The sequence below is a fragment of the Salmo salar genome, chromosome ssa06, assembly GCF_905237065.1.
Source record: "Salmo salar chromosome ssa06, Ssal_v3.1, whole genome shotgun sequence".
In the NCBI taxonomy this organism is placed as follows: Eukaryota; Metazoa; Chordata; class Actinopteri; order Salmoniformes; family Salmonidae; genus Salmo; species Salmo salar.
The window spans coordinates 27,622,723-27,649,836 of NC_059447.1; the positions used below are offsets into that span (position 1 = coordinate 27,622,723).

Here is a 27,114-nt window from a genome sequence, read left to right on the forward strand (position 1 = left end):
TTTGGATTATTAGCATATGAACAACATGAAATTCGATTGCTGGACTATCGAAGCCATCCATCCAACACATTTATTCAGATCCCGCAGTTCAAAGAGGATCGTTTCAAAGGTAATCAATTAGGCCTAGTTATTGTTCATTAGCAGCATACATTTGCATTCATTTTCTTAAATCTCTTAAAATAGCTTATACTCTTCTTGTGCAATGTATAGCCTACTGTACTATAATGCCAGCCGAGATCTGCCGCAGATGTATTTTTTAAACATGACTTAAAAAAACTTAAGCCTATGCAACATTAACCAATTAAAACTGTTCTGTAGCAATTAGGTTTGTGCTGTAGGCTATAGGCCCAATACATTATCACTATGCTATGCTTGAATTGCCCTGCCAATTTTGAAATGATATATATTTTTAAATGGTATATGATCACACTGGTACAGGATCATTTGTTGTATTACTTTTGAGGCACAGCTGAGTGAGTATAATATATATATATATATATGTTTTTACTGGACTGATGGCCAGCATCTGACAGTCAGTCTGAGGGGAGAAAGGGAGCAGCGGTGAGGCTGCCTCTCATTCGACTCAACAATACCGTCCCTCCGCTCTCCCTCCGTTAGCTGATGGAAAAACTAAATTCACACTGCATTATTTATGCCTCATGCACCAATTCTATTGCAGATGCAGTGCTGGTTATAGCGTGAGTGGAAGTAGGGAGAACGTACATTTTATGGCTCATAAAAATGTTGAACAAAGTGTTGACAGTGCTGGATAACAACTTAAACATGTAATGTACTTACTCATATAAACAGGCTTATAGGTGCACTTGATTTGCTCTCTGGGCCTGCTGGGTAGGTGGAGTTCTACCTTCAGAATCATGAAATAATTTAAAATGGGGACACTTTGCCTTCCCGGAGCTAGGGCTGCTGAATCAACTGCATCTACAGTCAACAGCGCCAAACAAATAAAAAAAATAGGAACAGAAGGCTTTATTGTTGGGTTTTTTACAGAAATGTTTGGTGATCGACAAGGAATGCCTTGTTGGTGATCACTGCTATAGCCTATAGATCATTTTCTGCCCATATGAATACATGTATTTTAGGCCATATAAAGAACAGCTATGCGTGATTTAATGAAAAGTAGCAAACAGACACAATTTTTTTTCACATTCTTTAATTAAAGACTCAGAAACAGAAAAGGCAATAGGCGATACAGCCGGCTTCACAGTTTCCTGCCAAATAGTCCTACAAAGAAACTTGACGATGTTGAATGCGCGAGGGGGTCTGTGCGCTGCGTAGTACCTTCGACAAAAAGACATGTAACCGTGTGCGTTTGTGTGCATTCATATTGTGGACTTACCGAGGGCAGGCTCGGCACAGTCTTTGTACTGTTCAGGGGTACAGAATGGAGAATCACCTAGAAGGACAGAAGGAGCACAGAAGGAAGGGGAGGAAAGTTCAGATTCAGCTTTTCTGCTAGATATATTTATGAAATGTAGTACCTCTGGATGACTTATGAGTTTGAGAAAAACAAACTGTAAACAGCTCAGATTTCTGTGGAATAGGGTTACAAAGCTATCAGTGATTTACTAAAGTTACCGGAATCTTCAGTAATTTGGGGTAATAAACAGAAAATCTATGGCAATCTATCGTAACTTTGGTAATTTATACTTGAATAACATAAATCTGTGTCCATATTGTTCATGAGTTTCTAGTAGCTAGACCATATGGGTCAAGAGAAAATAGCCTCATTAATGAAAAAAGCATCTAACTCTTCCAACTATTGACTTTTCTTCACAACTGCCACCAATTTGACACCAAAACATTGACAACAAATACATATCGACATAGTAAAATAAATTAAAGTGTGTAAAAAATGATAAAGGATATTATGATGAATCTCTCATATTAAACACCAATGGTATTCCCTAAGTTGATGGTTTATATTTATGATCATGTTTTACAGCTTTGTCATATTTATTTAGTTTTTGTTGATATTTTAAAATCATCTTATTTAATGATGTTATATATTCTGCATGTGATACGACCACACAGAGGGCCATAGATAACACCTGGGATAATCTGGAGTACCCAAAAGGGCCAATAGATGTTTTATGATAGATTACACAAAATCCTTGAAAGACACCAAAATTCTGATAGTTTAATGGTAAACTGTGAACGTTTCCAGTAATATACCCTCCCTTTGCAACCCTACTGTGGAATCAGTCAAGGAGACTCGTAACATGCAAAAATCTACCACACCTAAAGAGAGTGTGAGAGAGAGAAATATAGCTTTGTGTGGAGCAAGGTGATAGACAAGCCTTGGAGCAGAAAGCTTTAATACACCAACACAAACCTTGACCTTACACCTTACAGCTCTTTGACCTTTTCAAACCCACCACAGACTTTAGATTACTTTATCAACCGCAACAACTACTGTAACTCCTTCATCAAACTTTCCTCACCTTGTTCTATGTCTTCAAATAGTCCTTGATGAAAAAACATGGCCCATAGCCCAAACAATTGTTTTTGTTTTGCCCATGGCCCAGACAATGCAATATTACAGACTCTATCCACATGTTTTGTTTAGTGTGATAAGGGGAAAGAAAGTGTGTGCTCTTACCGGGCATGTGCACCATCCTGCAGTTACAGTTTTCCACGATGTAGCGTGTCTCACAGTCGATCCTGCAAGCTGTCACACTATAGACCTGGAAGAAGCCAGAGTCTAGCGCCTTGGACTCACACTCTCCCCACGGAGGAGGCAGGTAGGTCAGCTACAACACAGGAGAGACACAGTGGAGGGATGGAGCAGAGAGACAGAGAGAGAGAGAGAGAGAGAGAGAGAGTGACAGGGAAAAACACTCAGCTGAAGTCTAAAACTCCCATAGACACATAGGAGATGTCATGGTGTTATTGTGATTTAGAGCCATCAGAGAGAGGTTCCAAAAGGCCCTCTCTAGAACACAGCAGGCTAGATGACAGAGGAACAAAAGGAAGGTCTGGCCAACAGACTGGGCTGAGTGGGACACATTCACAGATACAGTCTCTCGCTGTGAAAACTCACAACAGGTTCCAAGAACACAAAAGCTCCAAATGTTCCCCCCTCTCGCCCCCACCACACCCCCATGGCTCTGGAGACGGGAACAGCAGACGAGGAGAGAGGGACACCAGGAGGAGCTGTGTGAGCGCCCATCTGCCCTGCATGCAGGTGGCCCTCTCCAGCCGCTCCGCTACTCTCCATTCAGCATCCATCACCCAGCGCCCCCTGCATTGTGGGAGATGCAGTTTCCTCAGCCAAATACCAGTTCTTGGACCAAAATAATCCGTATCCTGCCAGGTCAGATTTGGCTGTGAAATGTCTGTTAGCACAGATAACATTGGAGAAGAATCAGTCCAATCAAAAACTGATACTGTATCCATGCATCCAGATAGTTTGTTGTTGTTAACTCGAACACAGAATTCCCTTGATATCAGCAAGCGAGACGTTGATTTTCAAATCAAATCAAATCAAAGTTTATTTGTCACGTGCGCCGAATACAACAGGTGTAGACCTTACAGTGAAATGCTTACTTACAGGCTCTAACCAATAGTGAAAAAAAGGTGTTAGGTGAACAATAGGTAAGTAAAGAAATAAAACAACAGTAAAAATACAGGCTATATACAGTAGCGAGGCTATAAAAGTAGCGAGGCTACATACAGACACCGTTTAGTCAGGCTTATTGATGTAGTATGTACATGTAGATATGGTTAAAGTGACTATGCATATATGATAAACAGAGAGTAGCAGTAGCGTAAAAGAGGGGTTGGCGGGTGGTGGGTGGCCGGACACAATGCAGATAGCCCGGTTAGCTAATGTGCGGGAGCACTGGTTGGTCGGCCCAATTGAGGTAGTATGTACATGAATGTATAGTTAAAGTGACTATCCATATATGATAAACAGAGAGTAGCAGCAGCGTAAAAGAGGGGTTGGGGGGGGGCACACAATGCAAATAGTCCGGGTAGCCATTTGATTACCTATTCAGGAATCTTATGGCTTGGGAGTAAAAACTGTTGAGAAGCCTTTTTGTCCTAGACTTGGCACTCCAGTACCGCTTGCCATGCGGTAGTAGAGAGAACAGTCTATGACTGGGGTGGCTGGGGTCTTTGACAATTTTTTGGGCCTTCCTCTGACACCGCCTGGTGTAGAGGTCCTGGATGGCAGGCAGCTTAGCCCCAGTGATGTACTGGGCCGTACGCACTACCCTCTGTAGTGCCTTGCGGTCAGAGGCCGAGCAATTGCCGTACCATGCAGTGATGCAACCAGTCAGGATGATCTCGATGTTGCAGCTGTAAAACCTTTTGAGGATCTCAGGGCCCATGCCAAATCTTTTTAGCTTCATGCGGGGGAATAGGCTTTGTCGTGCCCGCTTCACGACTGTCTTGGTGTGTTTGGACCATTCTAGTTTGTTGTTGATGTGGACACCGAGGAACTTGGAGCTCTCAACCTGCTCCACTACAGCTCGATTGAAACACGACTAATGAAGCCAACACTTAAAAACATTTCAAACTAGCCCTGGCCTCACTCATATACTGAAGGTCTGGCCACGCTCCTATAGGTCTCCATTCACAATTAAACAGTCTTCCCTTCATCACTTCTAGGAAGATAGACTTTCCCAGCACTGTCGATTTCATTAAGATGAGAGGCAGGTGCTCCTCAGCAGCAGTCAGTCCATCACCTTTCCCATCACCTTCATACCTCTGCTAATCTTTCCTCTTGTCCTAATTGGAGTGGGCTCTGGCTGATGTATAACACTATTATCCTGCTGTAATCAAATATCAAATCGTCAGAGTAGATAGATGTCAGCGCCCACTATGGGGTGAACTGATGACCTGATTAAATACACTCCAATGACGGCCAGGACCCTCTCTGCCCCTCCCCACAGATTATTCATCAATGACCACACACTCTGCCATTGGGATGCACGTCAGCAATTAGAAAGCATATTAGAAACTGATCAAAACTAAAATGAAACAGTTGAATCAACAAGGGGCATAATTCAAGTTGTCGACTCTAGATTTGGAATTAGGCTTTGGGAGCTCTACATGGATTTGCTAACTTTGGGGATTTTGTTGAAAATCGGAGCTGTGAGTTTGGAGTTTTATTAACGAACCAGTACAGTATAGTATATCAGTTCATCCCTCTCCCGTGGACACTAGGTTGCCAAGACCAAAAATACATGACTGAGACGCATCCAGAAGACACAGGAGGGAGAGAGGTTCAGGGTCTTTAATGGAATTGTAATGTACAGGCACGGGAATGCCCTTGTGACTTCTGTGGAAAGCATAGCAAAGAACACTTTAATATTTGAAACTCCCCTATACTTAAAATAATGAGAAAATACAGAGGGTTATCAAAGAACACAGGCAATCCAGTGTGTGTGTATGTGTGTGTGTGTGTGTGTGTGTGTGTGTGTGTGTGTGTGTGTGTGTGTGTGTGTGTGTGTGTGTGTGTGTGTGTGTGTGTGTGTGTGTGTGTGTGTGTGTTCATGCATTATTAAGTGCCTATAGTGGCTATGTTCTTTGACTTCTGTGCACTTATTATTTTTTTTATGAAGTGGCTTTTATCTGGAAGTAATAATACGAGTTCATTTGAGTGCATGACTTCAGCTCCGCCTCACAATTGAGCTGTCTGGTTGGATCTGATTACAATCGCACACCAATGACCACAGGCAGCCATTGTACTTTTACAAAGTCCCCACAGTACTGCTAATCATTAAGACATATCGGCTATATTCAGCCTTATTATAAGCATGGTCATCACATGGCGTCTCACAAGATGTCCTCGGGTTGGCTCTGTCAGGAACTGAAGTTGTGCCACGCTACAGGAACACAAGGGCCAAGCCACAGTAGGAAGTCTGGGGAATCTTTGAATTCAAAGTGCAAAGCGGAGTTAATTAGCTGGTGTCTAAATTTACTGTGTTTCCCACTGTGCTGGTGCAATGGGGAGGATGAAGGATGATGATGCTGAGCCTGTCACACAGACAGATCTGAGCTGAAGCTGAGACTGCTGGGAGCTCTACGGCCCAGGGGGCCTGCCTGGCCACTCCATGATTGAAGGCCTCCAGAGTCGCCTGCCTGCCTGCCTGCCTGCCTGCCTGCCTGCCTGCCTGCCTGCCTGCCTGCCTGCCTGCCTGCCTGCCTGCCTGCCTGCCTGCCTGCCTGCCTGCCTGCCTGCCTGCCTGCCTGCCTGCCTGCCGCACAGTAGACCTTCTCTGTATGCTTATCGCTAGCAGACTTTTACTTTCTTTTTCCTCCTCTCATCTTTTTCAGGACGTGAGTTGTTTTTCAAACTTCTGGAAATGACTGAACATGTTTTGGATCTTCCTTCTTCATTCCCTTTTTTAAATGATGGTAGTTATACAGTTTATTATATGTACAGTGCCTTCAGAAAGTATTCATACCCCTTGACTTATTCCAGATTTTGTTGTGTTACAGCCTGAATTCAAAATGGATTAAATTGTTGTTTTTTTCTCACTCATCTACACACAATACCCCATAATGACAAAATTAAATTGTTTTGGGAAATTTTTGCAAATGTATTGAAAATGGGGCGCATAAATATCAATTTACATAAGTATTCACACCCCTGAGTCAATACTTTGTAGAAGCACATTTGGCAGCAATTACAGCTGTGAGTCTTTCTGGGTAAGTCCATAAGAGCTTTCCACACCTCGATTGGGCAACATTTCTCCACTATTCTTTTCAAAATTCTCCAATCTCTGTCAATTTGGTTGTTGATCATATAGACAACCATTTTCAGGTCTTGCCATAGATTTTCAAGTAGATTTAAGTCAAAACTGTAAAACTTTTGAACTTATTTAGGCATACCATAACAAAGGGGTTGAATACTTATTGACTCGACATTTCAGCTTTTCATTTTCAATTAATTTGTACAAATATCAAAAAACATAATTCCACTTTGAAATGATGAGGTATTGTGTGTAGGCCAGTGACACAAAATCTCAATATGAATCCATTTTAAATTCAGGCTGTAACACAACAAAATGTGGAAAAAGTCAAGGGGTGGAAATACTTTATAAAGGTACTGTATAGGTTTTCTGCTTTATCAGTCCATGGTTGTGGACTACAGGAAAAGGAGGACCGAGCACGCCTCCATTCTCATCGACGGGGCTGTAGTGGAGCAGGTTGAGAGCTTCAAGTTCCTTGGCGTCTACATCACCAAAAAACTAACATGGTCAAAGCACACCAAGACAGTCGTGAAGAAGGCACGACAAAACCAATTCCCCCTCAGGAAATTGAAAAGATTTGGTATGGGTCCTCAGATCCTCATAAGGTTTTACAGGTGCACCATCGAGAGCATCCTGACGGGTTGCATCACTGCCTGGTATGGCAACTGCTCGGCCTCCGACCGCAAGGCACTACAGAGGGTGGTGCGTACGGCCCAGTACAGTAATTCACCGGGGCCAAGCTTCCTGCCATCCAGGACCTCTATACCAGGTAGTGTCAGAGGAAGGCCCTAAAAATTGTCAAAGACTCCAGCCACCCTAGTTATAGACTGTTCTCTCTGCTACCGCACGTGCAAGCAGTACCAGAGCGCCAAGTTTAGGTCCAAGAGGCTTCTAAACAGCTTCTAACCCCAAGCCATAAGACTCCTGAACAGCTAATCAAATGGCTACCCAGACTATTTGCACCCCCCCCCTACGCTGCTGCTACTCTCTGTTATTATCTATGCATAGTCACTTTAATAACACTACCAACATGTACATATTACCTCAATTACCTCGACACCGGTGCCCCCGCACATTGACTCTGTACCGGAACCCCCTGTATATAGCCATTGTTATTTACTGCTGCTCTTTAATTATTAGTTATTCTTCTCTTACTTTTTTTGTAGGTATTTTCTTAAAACTGCTATGTTGGTTAAGGGCTTGTAAGTAAACATTTCACTGTAAGGTCTACACCGGTTGTATTCGGCGCATGTGACAAATAAAATGATTTTGATTTAATTTTAATTGCAGAAAAGGCATCTCATGTATATGCTGGAGACATAAGCGATTTGAAGGAAAAATAGATAAATCATGGAATGTCAGCTAACACAAGGGCAATCCAGGGGAGAGAGAGAGACAGAGAGACAGAGAGAGAGAGAGACAGAGAGAAAGACAGAGCGATAAAGAGAGATACTCCCAGTCAGGGAATGGGCAGTGATAAGAGGTCAGACCTAGGGCTATTGCGGTGACCGTATTAGCTCCACAATGGTGGTCACGAGTCATGAAGGCAGTCAAATTCCACGGTAATTAGGTTTCTCCAAGCTCTGATGCTGCTGATGGTCATTAGTAGCATACCAAACGTACTAACTACCTGGTACTCAGCACTCTATTGTCCCTCTAATCACTCTGACATCAGTGCAAATGTAATAGAAAATCAAATCTAATAAAACACTTCATGAGAGCCTATGAGCTCATGTTGCTCAACATTTCTATAGGCTATGCAATTGCGTGAGAAAAAAGGGTGATGGCCTCGATTAAAAAGAGGAAGATCCCATCAGCTTCCTATAAGCTAGGCCTACTATATTTATTTCTCAACTTTCCTAATTTTAAGCACAATGCTTATCTTTACAACAGGATTATAGCCTACCTGGCTGGCATGAAAATGAACCAAGTGGTTTTGAGAGAGAGAAGTGCATGATATTGGTCGATCTAAATCAAAACAAATTTCACACATACACACTACCAGTCTAAAGTTTTACAACACCTACTCATTCAAGGGTTTTTCTTTATTTTTACTCTTTTCTACATAGTAGAATAATAGAATAATTCCACAAATTAACTTTTAAGAGGGCATTCCAGGTGACTACCTCATAAAGCTGGTTGAGAGAATGCCAAGAGTGTGCAAAGCTGTCATCAAGGCAAAGGGTGGCTAATTGAAGAATCTCAAGAATTAAATATATTTTGATATGTTTAACACTTTTATGGTTACTATGTAATTCCATATGTCACAGTTGTCGAAATGATCAGACCAACGCGCAGCATGGTTATAGTTCCAGCATGGTTGTAGTTTATAGTGAAACATTGCAATACACCAAATACTAGAAATACAAAAAACAACAAACCGTGACACAGAGAGGAAAACACACTACTCAAAATTAACAACCCACAAACCCAAAAGGAAAAACCCCTACTTAAATATGATCTCCAATCAGAGGCAACGAGGACCAGCTGCCTCCAATTGGAGATCAACCCCAAAAAACAACAACATAGAAATAGAAAACCTAGAACACAAAACCTAGAAATAGTAAACAAGAAAACCAACCAAACACCCCCTGTCACGCCCTGACCCAACTACTATAGAAAATGACCTCTTACAAGGGTCAGGATGTGACAGTACCCCCCCCCCCCCAAAGGTGCAGACCCCGACTGCACACAAAACCCCCCACCAACAAATCAACCACAAAAACACAAGGGGAGGGTAGGGAGGGTGACAAAAGTCATGGTGGCTCTAGTGCTAAACCCAGAACCTTCCTATCCCTCCGATCCTCCAGCAGCGGAGGTGGCTCCGGCTCCGGGTGTAACCCCAATTCCGCCCGCAGATGCCTATGCTTCTGTAACACCGACCTGTGGATCATTATTAGAAGAATCGGACTGTAGATCATTACCGGAAGCTCTGTGCTGCAGACCGCCGCTGGAGGATCTGGGCTGCAGACCGCCGCTGAAGGCTCTGGGTTGCAGACCGCCACTGATGGCTCTGGGCTGCAGACCGCCGCTGAAGGCTCTGGGTTGCAGACCGCCGCTGGAGGATCTGGGCTGCAGACCGCCGCTGAAGGCTCTGGGTTGCAGACCGCCACTGATGGCTCTGGGCTGCAGACCGCCGCTGAAGGCTCTGGGTTGCAGACCGCCGCTGGAGGCTCTGGGCTGCAGACCGCCGCTGGAGGCTCCGGGCTGTAGACCGTCGCTGGAGGCTCCGGACTGGGAGGCGTCGCTGGAGGCTCCGGACTTTCACTCCCTCTTTGCTTCTTCAATTTCCTCCTTCGGGCGTCGATACTCCCCAGCCTGCCTCCAAGGTCCTTTTCCATCCAAAATTTCCTCCCAAGTCCATTCCTCCAGATACTCCTTACCATGCTGCTTGGTCCTTTTGAGGTGGGTTGTTAATTTTGAGTAGTGTGTTTTCCTCTCTGCGTCACGGTTTGTTGTTTTTTTGTATTTCTAGTATTGGGTGTATTGCAACGTTTCACTATAAATAAAAAGATGTGGAACTACAAACATGCTGCGCGTTGGTCCGATCATTTCGACAACCGTGACACCATATGTGTTATTTCATAGTTTTGATGTCTTCACTATTATTCTACAATGTAGAAAATAGTAAAAATAAAGAAAAATCCTTGAATGAGTATGTATTCTAAAACTTTTGACCGGTAGAGTATTATTTAGTATATGTAAAGACAAGATTAAATCAAGAATAGTCTGATGGGTGACAATATTAGCCTATCACTTGTGAATTATATACTATCACTTGTGAATGATGCCCAGTGTAAGACAAGAGAAAATGCCTTTTTTTAGCTACTTTTTTAAATCCTAGTCGCACACCTCACGTAGTCTAGCCCATAGGGTTTGTATCACAACTGGCATCCATGTATTGTAATCTTCCTGCCTCAACTGTATATGCGCACACACACACACACACACACACACACACACACACACACACACACACACACACACACACACACACACACACACACACACACACACACACACACACACACACACACACACACACACACACACACACACACAAACACACACCTGAATAGAAAGTTCTTTATCAGAAGTGCACGTTTTTCATCTCGGAGAGATAAGCTCCAGTCAGGAGGAGGTTGAAATTGAAATCTAAAAGTGAAAAGTGTCAGGATGATAGCAGCAGACCTATCCAGTGTGTCCAGTAATAACTTAGGTCAAAGGGCACCTACCCTCTGCTCCTGAGTGGCAACAAAGGTCTGAAAGCCCGGGGCAACGCCAAAGCCCAGCTCATGGACGAACGGCGGCTCTGCCTGGCTGTGGATCTGCACCCGCACTCCCGCCTCGAACGCTGTCTCCTCTGTGGGGGAAAACATAGACACACACAGGGAGATTAACAGTTACTATCACACAGCTCACACACAACTGACTTAAAAGTACCTAATATACAGACAAAGAAAAAGACAGTGAAATGCCTTTATGAATCACCTTTAGATGAATGGTGAGCCTGTGAATGAGAGCCATATGCTTCCCTGCCTGCCTTCTTCCTCTACATGGATAACATGCGTTCAGTGGAAAGACAGCCCATTTGCCTCGGCTCAACATCAAACAGAGGAGCAGGAGTAGAAATTCCACTGGTTGTCTCTTAACTATACACATGAAAGAGCTGTTACCCAGCCAATCTCACACATGCACAAGCGCACGCACACACACACACACACACACACACACACACACACACACACACACACACACACACACACACACACACACACACACACACACACACACACACACACACACACACACACACACACTGTGGCAACCCGGGGGCCAGCAGGGAGCTACAAAGGCAGGAGCAGGACCTTGGTCAGCTCCAGAGGGCTAGCGAGGTCAAGGTGAGTCAGCACCATGGACAGCTCTACAGGCATTAACTGCGGCTGATGACTCAACACCAATATTACCCAGTCCAGGCGCTGCAACCAATTGGCACCTGGAATTGGTCCCACCTGTCCCTCGTTATCCCAAATGAGTATAAGTAGAGATGTAGTCACTCGGGCAGACAGGCAGAGGGTACGGAGTGAGTATGATAAGCACCTTGATCCAATGACAAATAAGATACTAGGCAATTTTTGACTCACCTTTCTCTCTCTCTTCCTGTTCTCTGCCCCAAAGGAAGATTCCTTAATCCCGGGCAGTACACCACCCGGCACAAGTAGAGAGCAAGGATTGAAACCCCGGACTCATCGCTCTCTATTTTGTTTTGTTCATTGACACAGGCGGTCCAAGGAGCCGCCACGACAGACATAGTGACCCACCAGTTACCTGAGAGGCTTTTCAGTTGTATTTCTCCCCTCCCCATTCTCCACAACTTTTATGAAAGAACTACCTTGTTTAAAGCACCACAAATTGGTCTTCCGCTGTCTTACTTTGTGAGTTTCACCTCTGACTCCCCTGGGCTGCCACAACGCACGCACACACACACACAGTGACACTTACAAGGACACAGACAGGCAGACATTCTCCAAAGCATAGAGACCCTCTTCCAGACAAACATCATCCAGACACGCACACAAATTCCCCACAGGCAGACGTGCTATCACACTCACACATGCACGGGCACGCACACACATTCACACACACACACCGAGAGTTTGGAGGAAAATAGGCTTTATTCAAATCAATAACTTTCTCTCCGCAGTCTTCTCATCCGGCAGCCATGTTGCTGTGCATTCAATCAAGCCGCCCATCCTCCTCCATGTTTGACAGGCAGCAGCTTCAATCAGGCTGCTGGACTGGAACAGTGAAAGACTGAGCAGAGGGAGCACGGCACCCAGGGTTTGCCAGCTTCTTTAAAGGGACGGCTGTGACAGAGAACACAAAGCCCACCACGGCATCACTCAGCAGCCATCCATCACACAGCTACCTGCACTCAGAAAGGAAACGCACCATGACGTCTGGGATGGGGTCGGGGTAATGTGTGGAACAGGAAATCAAACAGGTGCTGTGTGTGTGTGTGTGTGTGTGTGTGTGTGCTGCCTTGTAGGACGGGAAGCAAGTCCCAGTACTGAATCACCAAAGCAGCATGTCTTGTGTCTGTTCTGGGTGGAGACATATGACGGTTCACTTTTTGTTATTCTACTCTACCTGTGGTTTAATGTAGTAACCAAATCAACGTTTATTGGTTACGTACACAGATTTGCAGGTGCAGTGAAATACTTCTGTTTTTAGCTCCAACAGTACAGTAATATCTAGCAATACAAGAAAAATACACACATAATCCAAAAAGTTTATACAATTAAATAACAATATCCATACTGTCTATATAAATATATAAGCAGGGGTCATATTTATATTTATAAATGGTGTGTATAGACGGTATGGACAGTATGAATAGAACATGTGTTATATAGGACGAGCCTTGACTAGAATACAGTATGTAAACATTAAAGTGACCAATGTTCAATGACTATGTACATTGGGGAGCATTCTCTGAGGTGCAGGGCAGAGTGCCGGGTGGTAGCGGACTAGTGACTGTGTCTAAGGTTCAGGGCAGGGGACTGGGTGGAGGTTGGCTAGTGATGACTGTTTAACCTGTTGGGGCTAGGGGGCAGTATTTGCACGGCTGGATAAAAATTTTTGTACCCGATTTAATCTGGTTACTAATCCTACCCAGTAACTAGAATATGCATATACTTATTATATATGGATAGAAAACACCCTAAATGTTCTAAAACTGTTTGAATGGTGTCTGTGAGTATAACAGAACTCATTTGGCAGGCAAAACCCTGAGACATTTTCTGACAGGAAGTGGATACCTGATGTGTTGTATTACCTTTAAACCTATGCCATTGAAAAACACAGGGGCTGAGGAATATTTTGGCACTTCCTATTGCTTCCACTAGATGTCACCAGCCTTTACAAAGTGTTTTGAGTCTTCTGGAGGGAGATCTGACCGAACAAGAGCCATGGAACGATGATGGCCCATTAGACACCTGGCGCGCGAGTTCATGTTGGGTACCCTCGTTCCAATACGTTATAAAAGAGGATGCATTCGTCCACCTTGAATATTATTCATGTTCTGGTTAAAAAGGCCCTAATGATTTATGCTATACAACGTTTGACATGTTTGAACGAACGTAAATATATTTTTTCCCCTCGTTCATGAAGTGAAGTCCGGCGGGCTTAGATCATGTGCTAACAAGACGGAGATTTTTGGACATAAATGATGAGCTTTTTTGAACAAAACTACATTCGTTATGGACCTGTGATACCTGGAAGTGACATCTGATGAAGAGAATCAAAGGTAATGGATTATTTACATAGTATTTTCGATTTTAGATCTCCCCAACATGATGGCTAGTCTGTATCGCAACGCGTATTTTTCTGGGCGCAGTGCTCAGATTATTGCAAAGTGTGATTTCCCAGTAAGGTTATTTTTAAATCTGGCAAGTTGATTGCGTTCAAGAGATGTAAATCTATAATTCTTTAAATGACAATATAATATTTTACCAATGTTTTCTAATTTTAATTATTTAATTTGTCGTGCTGACTTGACTGCCGGTTATTGGAGGGAAACGATTTCCTCAACATCAATGCCATAGTAAAACGCTGTTTTTGGATATAAATATGAACTTGATAGAACTAAAAATGCATGCATTGTCTAACATAATGTCCTAGGAGTGTCATCTGATGGAGATTGTAAAAGGTTAGTGCATCATTTTAGCTGGTTTTATGGTTTTTGTGACCCTGTCTTTGAATTGACAAAACATTACACACAACTCTTGTAAATGTACTGTCCTAACATACTCTAAATTTATGCTTTCGCCGTAAAACCTTTTTGAAATCGTAAAACGTGGTTAGATTAAGGAGATGTTTATCTTTCAAAGGGTGTGAAATAGTTGTATGTTTGAAAAATTTGAATTTTGACATTTATTTGGATTCAAATTTGCCGCTCTTGAAATGCACCTGCTGTTGATGGAGTGCACCACGGGGTTAACCCATAGAGGTTAACAGTCTGATGGCCTGGCGATAGAAGCTGTTTTTCAGTCTCTTGTGCCAGCTTTGATGCACCTGTACTGCCTCCGCCTTCTAGATGGTAGCGGAGTGAACAGGCCATGGTTCGGGGGGCTGAGGTCCTTGATGATCTTCTTGGCCTTCCTGTGACACCGGGTATTGTAGATGTCCTGGAGGTCAGACAGTGTGACCGCACCACCCTCTGGAGAGCCCTGTGGTTGTGGGCGGTGCAGTTGCCGTACCAGGAGGTGATACAGTCCAACAGAATACTCTCGATGGTGCATCTGTAGAAGTCTGTAAGGGTCTTAAGGGCCAAGTTGAATTTCTTTAGCCTCCTGAGGTTGAAGAGGTGCTGTTACGCCTTCTTCACCACACTGTCGCTGTGGAGGGACCATTTCAGGTCCTCAGTGATGTGCACGCTGAGGAACTTGAAGCTTTTGACCCTCTCCACTGTGGCCCCGTCGATTTTATTTTTTTATTTCACCTTTATTTAACCAGGTAGGCAAGTTGAGAACAAGTTCTCATTTACAATTGCGACCTGGCCAAAATAAAGCAAGCAGTTTGACACATACAACAACACAGAGTTACACATGGCGTAAAACAAACATACAGTCAATAATATAGTCGAAAAATAAGCAAATGAGCAAATGAGGTGAGATAAGGGAGGTAAAGGCAAAAAAGGCCATGGTGGCGAAGTAAATACAATATAGCAAGTAAAACACTGGAATGGAAGATATGCAGTGGAAGAAAGTGCAAAGTAGAAATAGAAATAATGGGGTGCAAAGGAGCAAAATAAATAAATAAATAAATAAATAAATACAGTAGGGGAAGAGGTAGTTGTTTGGGCTAAATTATAGATGGGCTATGTACAGGTGCAGTAATCTGTGAACTGCTCTGACAGCTGGTGCTTAAAGCTAGTGAGGGAGAAGTGTTTCCAGTTTTATAGATTTTTGTAATTCGTTCCAGTCATTGGCAGCAGAGAACTGGAAGGAGAGGCGGCCAAAGGAGGAATTGGCTTTGGGGGTGACCAGAGAGATATACCGAGAGATATACCTGCTGGAGCACGTGCTACAGGTGGGTGCTGCTATGGTGACCAGCGAGCTGAGATAAGGGGGAACTTTGAAAAAGCAGGGTCTTGTAGATGACCTGGAGCCAGTGGGTTTGGCGACGAGTATAAAGCGAGGGCCAGCCAACGAGAGCGTACAGGTCGCAGTGGTGGGTAGTATATGGGGCTTTGGTGACAAAATGGATGGCACTGTGATAGACTGCATCCAATTTATTGAGAAGGGTATTGGAGGCTATTTTGTAAATGACATCGCCGAAGTCGAGGATCGGTAGGATGGTCCGTTTTACGAGGGTATGTTTGGCAGCATGAGTGAGAGATGCTTTGTTGCGAAATAGGATGCCAATTCTAGATTTAACTTTGGATTGGAGATGTTTGATGTGAGTCTGGAAGGAGAGTTTACAGTCTGACCAGACACCTAGGTATTTGTAGTTGTCCACATATTCTAAGTCAGAACCATCCAGAGTAGTGATGCTGGACGGGCGGGCAGGTGCAGGCAGCGATCGGTTGAAGAGCATGCATTTAGTTTTACTTGTATTAAAGAGCAGTTGGAGGCCACAGAAGGAGAGTTGTATGGCATTGAAGCTCGTCTAGAGGTTAGTTAACACAGTGTCCAAAGAAGGGCTAGAAGTATACAGAATGGTGTCGTCTGCGTAGAGGTGGATCAGAGACTCACCAGCAGCAAGAGCGACATCATTGATGTATACAGAGAAAAGAGTCGGCCCAAGAATTGAACCCTGTGGCACCCCCATAGAGACTGCCAGAGGCCCGGACAACAGGCCATCCGATTTGACACACTGAACTTTATCAGAGAAGTAGTTGGTGTACCAGGCGAGGCAATCATTTGAGAAACCAAGGGCTATTGAGTCTGCCGATGAGGATATGGCGATTGACAGAGTCGAAAGCCTTGGCCAGGTCAATGAATACGGCTGCACAGTATTGTTTCTTATCGATGGTGGTAAAGATATCATTTAGGACCTTGAGCGTGGCTGAGGTGCACCCATGACCAGCTCTGAAACCAGATTGCATAGCGGAGAAGGTGCGGTGGGATTCGAAATGGTCAGTAATCTGTTTGTTGACTTGGCTTTCGAAGACTTTAGAAAGGCAGGGTAGGATAGATGTAGGTCTGTAGCAGTTTGGGTCAAGAGTGTCCCCCCCTTTGAAGAGGGGGACGATGTAGATGGGGCCGTGTTGGATGGATGGGTAATCATGGTGGTGTCATGTACATTATGAGGAAAATGTATATTCTTTTTGAAATACTAATTTAGATGGGAGAGAATAGCGGACAGGGGTTATGTGAGCATCAACACACACTGCTATGTGAGTTTACTGTACAGTCCATCACCAACACAACGAATCACCATCACCAGATTTGATCTGAATGAGATGGACAGATAGAAAGTGTGATAACCCCTGAAGGTTAGATTGAAATAATCATCATCTGTACCACCATCATCATTCTTATCACCATCGTTTCCACAGGTAATGTATTTGGGTGGGACTTCCTAAATAAATGACTGTGGTATTTCATTTGCCTTCCTCTCAGGGCATCAGCTGTGATTCCATCTCCGGCTGAAATGACAAATCACGGAGCAGAGGGGAATCAGAGAATCAGTCGTTGCAGAGGAAGAAAACGGGCTGAGAGTGTGTGAGAGAGAGAAAGAGAGAGAAAGAAAGACAGAGATAGTGTGTATGTGTGTGTGTGTCCACGAATGTGTGTATGAAATCAAATAAGAACAGTCACATCTAATCTTGTGTGGGCCCCTGCTGCCAGGGGTTCACATCTCCCACATAGCCCGGGGTCAACCTTGTTTCTGCTATTCCATCACAGACATTACATTCCCTCCCTCCCTCCCTCCACCCCTCACACACCTCCCTACCTCCACCCCTCACAACTCCCTCCCTCCACTTCTCACACACCTCCCACACAGCCAGAGGGTTTGCCAACTGCCATACACCACAGCTCCGGACCCCCACTCCCACTACCCAGCCAATCTGTCATGCTGTAGCCTATCTGATCCAGCCACTTGTGTTTGATCAGGCAGAAAGTTTGACACTACACTGTCCTCCTTCTAGAAATACGCCTGCTGTTCCATGTTGCCTGTGATGAGTAACATTGATCATTTGGACATTCATGTAAACGGGTGTTTCATGGTCAAGTTTCCACACACACGCTCGCACAAGTCAATGTGTATTATCACCAAGAATCACCAAAAAGGCATCGGAGGAGTATTTTCCACTCCAGTGTGGATCACACCCGCTGTCTGACCTATTGTTGAATAAACAACCTCATGTTGTGTTCGGGAGGCCTCACAGCACCATGAGTCTGTTGAGAAGCCTGAGAGTGCTGAATTAATTAGACAGAGCAGAGAGAGAAGGGCCCTTAGAACTACAACATGTGTTAGGTTCTGTTTGAAGTTCCACTCTCCTCTTTTTTCTAACATGGTGGATATCTGAGATGATGATGACAGGTTGTTAGTGGGAGAAAGGATACAGAGAGAGAGAGAAAGAGAGTGGGGAGAGGGGTATTACTGCCGAGGATCCTCTGAACACCAAAGGTAATGATTCACGTTCATTAGCTGTGAATCCAATGAAGTTTGGCGGCATTCTGAAGGGAAAATCTAAATAACTCAATGGAGAATCAGAATCTAAACAACTCAATGGAGAATCAGAATCTAAACAACTCAATGGAGAATCAGAATCTAAACAACTCAATGGAGAATCAGAATCTAAACAACTCATTAGAGAATCAGAATCTAAACAACTCAATGAGGAATCAGAATCTAAACAACTCAATGGAGAATCAGAATCTAATCGAAGAGACAGAGAGAAAGGGAAAACAGAGGTAGGACAGAAGGAGAAAGATATAGCAGCATGAGAGAACTGGGAGAAAGAACATGGAGTGAGAAAGGGATGGAGCGTTATAGAGAGAGAAAGAGGTGGAGAAAATTGTCCTGGCTCGTCTGTGAAAAGATGAGAGAGAAATCAAAGTCAAGGACTTCTCTTCCATGGTTACAAATGAAGGCCGGGGCTAATCTATACTCTCCAACAGTATCCAATGATTCAGATGGGAGTCAGGATAGAGTCATGAGAGTGTGTATCAATGTTAACTCAATCACTATGAGGCTGTATACGATCACATACAGTGAGTGTACAAACATTAGGAACACCTTCCTAACATTGAGTTACACCCACTTTTGCCCACAGAACAGCCTCAGTTTGTCAGGGCATGGACTCTACAAGGTGTCGAAAGCTTTCCACAGGGATGCTGGCCCACGTTGACTCCAATGCTTCCCACAGTTGTGTCAAGTTTGCCGGATGTCCTTTGGGTGGTGGACCATTCTTGATACACACGGGAAACTGTTGAGCATGAAAAACCCAGCAGCGCTGTATTTCTTGACACACTCAAACCGGTGTGCCTGGCACCTACTACCATAACCTCTTCAAGGGTACTTAGAACAAGGTCCTTTGCTGTTGTTCTGGGATTGATTTGCACTTTTCACACCAAAGTACGTTCATCTCCAGGAGACAGAACGTGTCTCCTTCCTGAACGGTATGACGGCTGCGTGGTCCCATGGTGTTAATACTTGCGTACTATTGTTTGTACAGATGAACCTGGTACCTTCAGGTGTTTGGAAATTTCTCCCAAGGATGAACCAGACTTGTAGAGGTCTACACATTTCTTTTGAATTTCCCATGATGTCAAGTAAAGAGGCACTGAGTTTGAAGGTAGGCCTTGAAATACATCCACAGGTACACCTCCAATTGACTTAAATTATGTCAATTAGCCTATCAGAAGCTTCTGAAGTCATGACATCATTTTCTGGATTTTATCAAGCTGTTTAAAGGCACAGTCAACTTAGTGTATGTAAACTTCTGACCCACTGGAATTGTGATACAGTGAATTATAAGTGAAATAATCTGTCTGTAAACAATTGTTGGAAAAATTACTTGTGTCATGCACAAAGTAGATGTCCTAACCGACTTGCCAAAACTATAGTTTGTTAACAAGAAATTTGTGGAGTGGTTGAAAAACGAGTTTTAATGACTCCAACCTAAGTGTATGTAAACTTCCGACTTCAACTGTATGTTTGATCAAGAACATTTCAGGTAAAAGAAAGCATTTAAATGACTGTTAGTCTAGTGGAATCTACACTGAAAAAAAATATAAACCTAAAATGCAACAATTTCAAACATTTTACTGAGTTACAGTTCATATAAGAAAATCTGTCAGTTGAAATAAATTCATTAGACCCTAATCTATGGATTTCACATGACTGGGAATACAGGTATGCATCTGTTGGTCACAGATACCTTAAAAAAATGGTTAGGGGTGTGGATCAGAAAACCAGTCAGTGTCTGGTGTGACCACCATTTGCCTCATGCAGTGTGACACATCTCCTTCGCATAGAGTTGATCAGGCTGTTTATTGTGGCCTATGGAATGCTGTCCCACTCCTCTTCAATGGCTTTGCAAAGTTGCTGGATATTGGGGAGATATGGACATGCTGTCGTACACGTCGATCCAGCGCATGCTCAATGGGTGACATGTCTGGTGTGTATACAGGCCATGGAATAACTGGGGCATTTTCAGCTTCCAGGAATTGTGTAGAGATCCCTGCAACATGGGGCCGTCCATTATCATGCTGAAACATGATGTGATGGCGGCGGATGAATGGCACCACAATGGGCCTCAGGATCTCATCACAGTATCTCTGCATTCAATCCATCGATAAAATGCAATTGTGTTCATTGTCCGTAGCTTATGCCTGCCCATAACATAACCCCACTGCCACCATGATGCACTCTGTTCACAACGTTGACATCAGCAACCCGCTCGCCCACACAATGCCATACATGCTGTCTGCCATCTGCCCAGTACAGTTGAAACCAGGATTCATCCATGAAGAGCACAATTCTCCAGTGTGCCAGTGGTCATCGAAGGTGAGAATTTACCACTGAAGTCGGTTACAACACCGAACTGCAGTCAGGTAAAGACCCTGGTGAAGATGACAAGCATGCAGATGAGCTACCCTGAGACAGTTTCTGACAGTTTTTGCAGAAAGTCTTCGGTTGTGCAAACCCACAGTTTCATCAGCAATCTGGGTGGCTGCTCTCAGGTGATCCCGCTGGTGAAGAAGCCGGATGTGGAGGTCCTGGGCTGGCATGGTTACACAGGGTCTGCAGTTGTGAGGCCGGTTGGACATCAGTGGTATTGGGTTGTGTGACAAAACTGCACATTTTAGAGTGGTCTTTTATTGTCCCCTGTATAAGGTGCACCTGTGTAATGATCATGCTGTTTAATCAGCTTCTTGATATGCCACACCTGTCAGGAGGATGGATTATCTTGGCAAAGGAGAAATGCCCACTAACATGGATGTAAATAAATCCTCCACATACAACACCCGTTCTGCCAGTCACATTCTGTTAAAGGTCCCCAAAGCACACACATCCATGGGTCGCTCGTCTTTTCAGTTTGCTGCAGCTAGCAACTGGAACGAGCTGCAACAAACACTCAAACTGGACCGTTTTATCTCCATCTCTTCATTCAAAGACTCTATCATGGACACTCTTACTGACAGTTGTGGCTGCTTTGCGTGATGCATTGTTGTCTCTACCTTCTTGCCCTTTGTGCTGTTATCTGTGCCCAATAATGTTTGTACCATGTTTTGTGCTGCTACCATGTTGTTCTGCTACCATGTTGTGCTGCTGCCATGTTGTGTTGCTACCATGTTGTTTTCATGTTGTGTTGTGTTAGGGTTCGTTCCTTACGTCTTTCCTTGTCAATCATTGGTTCATTGGTGAAATTAGCATTATGACAATATCTTTAATTAAATCATTCAAAAACCTTTATTAATGCAATTGCAGACAGAAGTTGACAAAAAGGAACATAGCACGCATGTTTCTGAGTAAGATCTGCATCAAACAAAAGGTCTCAAGTTGTTTTATTAAACCGAAGTCCCACCTTAGTGATATCACTGACTACGTCATTACCTTTTTACTCCTGAGACCAAAACCCTGCATCCATAGCTATACAAACATAGAGTTTCAGTGTTTATCTAAAAGCTAGGCAATAAATGGCCCCTCCCCAAAGTTGATTTATTGTGGAATGTCTGAGTAGTCTCTTATCTCCCACACTCCCCTGTAGAGTTCTGTCTCAGTCACACATTTCTAAGAGGGGTCTTCTTTATAAGAGAGAGAGAGAGAGAAAGAGCAAACAACTGTGGAACAATTCTAAAACTATATAACGAATATATATATTGTTAATCTGTAGTCTAGGACCCTATAAATGTAAGGAGGGAGGGGTCTTATAACCCCTCCCCTTCTATTAATAAAACATAAGCATAATCAATTATTCTAATACATCAAACATTTTGGTACAACCCTTTTCATGACCCCTAGGTGAACCAGACAGTTGCTACCATGCTGTAGCAACACAACATGAAAAGATCTCAGGTCTCTCTTTATATAGTGGCTCCCGAGTGGCACAGCGGTCTAAGGCACTGAATTGCAGTGCTTGAGGCATCACTACAGACACCTTGGTTTGAATCCAGACTGTATCACAACCAGCCGTGATTGGGAGTCCCATAGGGAGGTGCACAATTGGCCCAGCGTTGTCCGGGTTTGGCCGGTGTAGGCCGTCATTGTAAATAAGAATTTGTTCTTAACTGACTTGCCTTGTTAAAGAAAATTAAAATAAATAATAAAAATATAGTGTTGTGATGTGTGTTTTGTCCTATATCTTTATTTTATATTTTTAATCCCAGCCCCCATCCCCGCAGGAGGCCTTTTGCCTTCTGGTAGGCCGTCATTGTAAATAATCATTTGTTCTTAACTGACTTGCCTAGTTAAATAAAGGTAAAAAAAACACTTTAAATATTGCGTTTATATTTTTGTTCAGTGCAGTGTAATAACCTCACAGTCTGATGTGAACTGCTGAGTGTTTTACTCCCAACTCCTGCAAAAATGCAGTAGTTAACCCAACGGCAGAATGAGATAACAAGTCTTCAGATCAAGAGAAGAGTGAGAAAACTCCTGGCTCTTCCACTTTCTAATCTGAACTCCAGTTGACCTCTTGCAGACAGAGACAATCCATACAACATCCCACACAAACACGGCCAAGATTGCGTTGTGTTCGATAAGGACTTAAGAAAGTACAGCGAAAAAAGGAATACATTGATTGGAAACAACAGAAGAAGCCTGTTGATACTGTGAAAGGTGGTTGTAGTAAGTGTTGATACTGTATTATGCACCCTGGGAAAAATCTTAGGTCAAAATCAATAGCAGCTCTGTGCATACTTCTCATATGTTATGTGTTTCTGTCTGAGGACAATGAACAATAACAAAGTGTGTGGTATTGGAGAAGCCAGAGGTCAAGTACAATGGCTGAGTCCCAAATGGCACCCGATTCCCTTTATCGTGCACTACTTTTGAGCAGGGCCCAAAGTAGTGCACTGTACAGGGAATAGGGTGCCATTTGGGGTGAAGCCAATGAATTTCATCAGACACACAGTGGAGAAGTGGAGCTGGAGGTTAGCACTCCGCCTGCAGCAAATCTCTCTTTAAATTCACATGAAAGTTATTCAAATGTTTGTTAAAGTAAATGGTTGGAGAAAATGACTTCGATGAGGTCCTAATCACTTGACAAGTCGTCATTGAATTCCACTTGACAACGCTGCAAATATTTAAGATGCACTTGAGAGATCAGCCCCTCGAAGACAGCTACTGTATGAGAGGAAATGAGAGAGACAATCTAAAGCTCTCATTATTTCATCCACCGAGCAATCTTGATGCCAATGTGAGTTGTAGTGTATCTAGGCAACTGCATATCTATTTCTAAAACATCGCACACACCTACGCTGGTGATCAAATTAAGATAGCACATCTGTAGTTAAGTGTAATAGCAAACGAGTTGGGTTGTATACGTTAATGACTAATAAAGTGATTGTTGTCATAATTTTTTTTAATCAATCTAGACAAATTAATATAAATGAAAAAGGCAAGAATGACTTTACACTACAGATGTAGGATCTTCATTTGATCACTCTTTTGTTGCACAGTAGGAAATGTAAACTTGTAGTATATTCAATGTTTAAAAAGGCTTCTAAAGTTTGTAATTTCAACTTTAAAATGTCAGACTTGATTTGCCCTTACAAAAAATGTATCAACCCCTACAAAAAAGTAAATTAATTCTAATCCACATAATACTTTGCATTTTCTGTTGCTGCAAGATCATTTTCCTGCTGTAGAAAACTGGCTCAAATTAAGATTCTACATCTGTACTGTGCTTCTGTTGATGCTCATCCAATCCAGATGAAGAACACAGCCCAGTTCTTTTTTAATTATCTGGATTTGGACCTATCGGATAGGATTAAATGCATAGAAATATAATTAATTGAAAAGACAAATCATTGACTTGAATGGGGCCCATTCTATTCATTCCATTTCTTTGCATTTAATTCTATCCAATAGGAAAAATCTAGATAGATAACTTTTTAAAAACTGGGCCCAGGAAACTCTGTGGATTTTGACTGCCCCCAGCTGACAGTAAAATAACCAGGAACCAAAAAGACAAGAGTTCCCTTCTTCAGATCAATAAACATCCCATGCCAAATGTCAACACCCCCTCTTCCTCCATGGTTCTATCCTGATACTGTCCACTTCCTCTGTACTACAGACATGACAGTATGGCAACAAAACAAGCCACCTCTCTACCCTCTAAAGCTCCCAGGATGCAGTTAGCCACAAACCTGACCATGGAGACGGTGCAGCTCTGATTGACTGGAGGCCTTTGCCAGGCAGACAGAGAGGAGAGGGTGAGAGGAGGGGTGGAGAGAGAGGTGAGGGTGAGAGGAGAGGTGGAGAGAAATAGGGAGGGAGAAAAATAATAAAAAGGCTGAGGTAGGAGCCCTGTTCCGTGTGTCTAATATGTCCGGTATGTCCGTTGTGTCCGGTTTGTCTGGTGTGCCCGGTGTTTCCAGTGTGTCCGGTGCCTCTGCTTAGGAGCCAATGGTCTTGATTTAAGTCTCTAAAGGCACTGAGGCCCTGCTTCTCTGTGAGGTGGAAGCTGTGAGGAGGAAGCTGTGAGGAGGAAGCTGCAAGGAGGAAGCTCTGAGTAGGAAGTTCTGAGCCCCCTGTTATCTGCTGACAGGACTGAGCCAGCTGGTTATGTGCTAATTAATCCGTACAGACACACAGAGGGATAAACAAGGGCACCATCCAGGGCCCTCCATCCTACTAGGAGACTCTACAAAGAGCTCTGCACTCTCACTGTGCTGCTAGATGCCCCTCTGTATAGCGACTTAGCCTCTGCCTTATCACAACAGACTTAAACACACCAGTGATGGGAAGGGAAAGCTGAGGACAAGCCTATGTGCCCCACTGCTAATCTGAGAAGAACATGTGGATAATTGATCGGGGGAAATAAACAGGCTCTCTGCATGATACATGTTCTATATATGGAGAGTAAATCGAGTCTGTCTGCTAGAGGGCCCATGACTTGGCTTGATGCTGTGCTTCAACAACTCCCCAGCCTTCACTTCCATGCAGGTTGAGGCTCATTGTTGAGGCTCATTGTGCAGCTAACAGGTCAGGCAGCAAGCTCCCTCCTACACAAGACTATCTGAACAACTAACAGGGCTTCTTCCACTATGAACAACAAATCGTGAGGAAACTGATAAAGGAATGGCATCGCTTCCAAATCTGAAAGGAAAAGCACATCCTGGCTTGAGCTGTTATTTGACAGCAAGTCAATACATTCTGGGCAGAATTTATATAAATGGTGAAAAGCACAGGACATAGAATATAACCTTGGTGGACACCAGTTGTCAACTCCACATAGTCAGATTGAACACCCTCCACATGGATACATTGTGATTTGGATGGAGAGGGTCAGGTATGGTGTAGTTGGGCCTACCTGTGTCGCCCCACACGGGTAGGTACTCGTCCTGCTGGATGTCCAGCATAATCTCCAGGCCGTTCCCCGTCCCTCCCTTCATGGTGGTCCGCAGCGTCTTCCCCTCCTCCGCTGCGTTGAACATGTAACACTTCCCATACCTGGTGAACACCTGCAAAGAGAGAGAGAGAGAGAGAAAGAGAGAGAGAGAGAGAGAGAGAGAGAGAGAGAGAGAGAGAGAGAGAGAGAGAGAGAGAGAGAGAGAGAGAGAGAGAGAGAGAGAGAGAGAGAGAGAGAGAGAGAGAGAGCAGAAGTTAGTACTGACCATGTTATGTACACAGGCTGGTGGACATCAGGAGGTGGACCGATACATTAACTAATCATAAACTGGTACCATGACATTCCCTGAGGCGGTTTAGGGAAGAACTGTCCTTATAGCCTTCTAAATGCATTAAGAAATCAGCAAGCTGAACTAGATATGATAATGATTGGAACACCCTACAGGCAAACTCAAATGACAACAACAGAGCCTGGAACAAAAGTTAAGTATTAAGGATTCATGTGGAGACTAGGAACACAAAATGTTGATTTGTCCCTTGGTTGCCCTTGATAGAAATCCATGATCAATCTCAATGGCACACAACAACCTTCTAACACATTCTCCTATGATTACCAACAATTGGAAGAGGCACCTTGTGCTTTTAAAAAATGTGTTTACGAGCATACACTTTACGGGACGGCAATGGGCCACATTGGAGACAAATCCTATCATTTCAGTGTAATGGAGCATGTGGCTGTTGTTCCCCCTCCCTTCAAGTGGCTGGATGAGCAGAAGCATTAAAGGCTGTGGAGCCCTGGCTCTCTGAAGGACAGCTAATAACAGGCTTTCTGCAGCTCCGCTCTGCTCCGGTCAGGTGGAGAAAGCACTTTTCAGCTCCTATATTGGGTAAAATAGGGCCAGATTAGGCTTTAAAGGAAAGTAGTGGCAGAGACTTGAAAAAAGCATGGGCACTTTACCCTGTAATCACTTAAAAGCGGTGCTCACTCTGCCATTAGTGGCATGGAGTTCGTGGGAGGAAAAACCTGCATTCGCCATCCCCATTTTCAGTACATTGTTAACAGTTCAAGGAAAACCGTTGAGATGCCATAATGATAAGGAATGCATAGGGAAAGCTCCGATTTTTCTAGGTAATAACTGAACTTTTGCCCCCCACTCAATCAAACAAATCGGCACAGTTATATGTCACACCACTGTGCTAGATAACGACTTTGAGGTTTATATGAATAACAGACTGCCGTAAAATGCAGAATCAGAGCAGCTTATTTAGAGACAGGTGTGTAAAAGATGCAAACGTAAATTAGATGGGTGTTGGGAGGTCCCTGCTCGTGGGCAATAATCACCATAACAACCCT

At 43.7% G+C, this 27,114-nt stretch overlaps 1 protein-coding gene across 2 annotated transcripts in view; it reads right to left on the bottom strand.

The window, feature by feature from the left end:
* LOC106606842 (acid-sensing ion channel 2) overlaps positions 1–27,114 on the bottom strand; it is a 501,752-nt gene that overhangs the window by 14,523 nt on the left and 460,115 nt on the right. For both annotated transcript variants that reach the window (XM_045720107.1, XM_045720106.1), the window contains 4 exons: positions 25,723–25,873; positions 10,961–11,088; positions 2,621–2,771; positions 1,358–1,414 (listed from right to left, as the gene is read on the bottom strand). In XM_045720107.1, the coding sequence (XP_045576063.1) occupies positions 1,358–1,414; positions 2,621–2,771; positions 10,961–11,088; positions 25,723–25,873 (487 nt within the window). The remainder of the gene's footprint in view (positions 1–1,357; positions 1,415–2,620; positions 2,772–10,960; positions 11,089–25,722; positions 25,874–27,114) is intronic.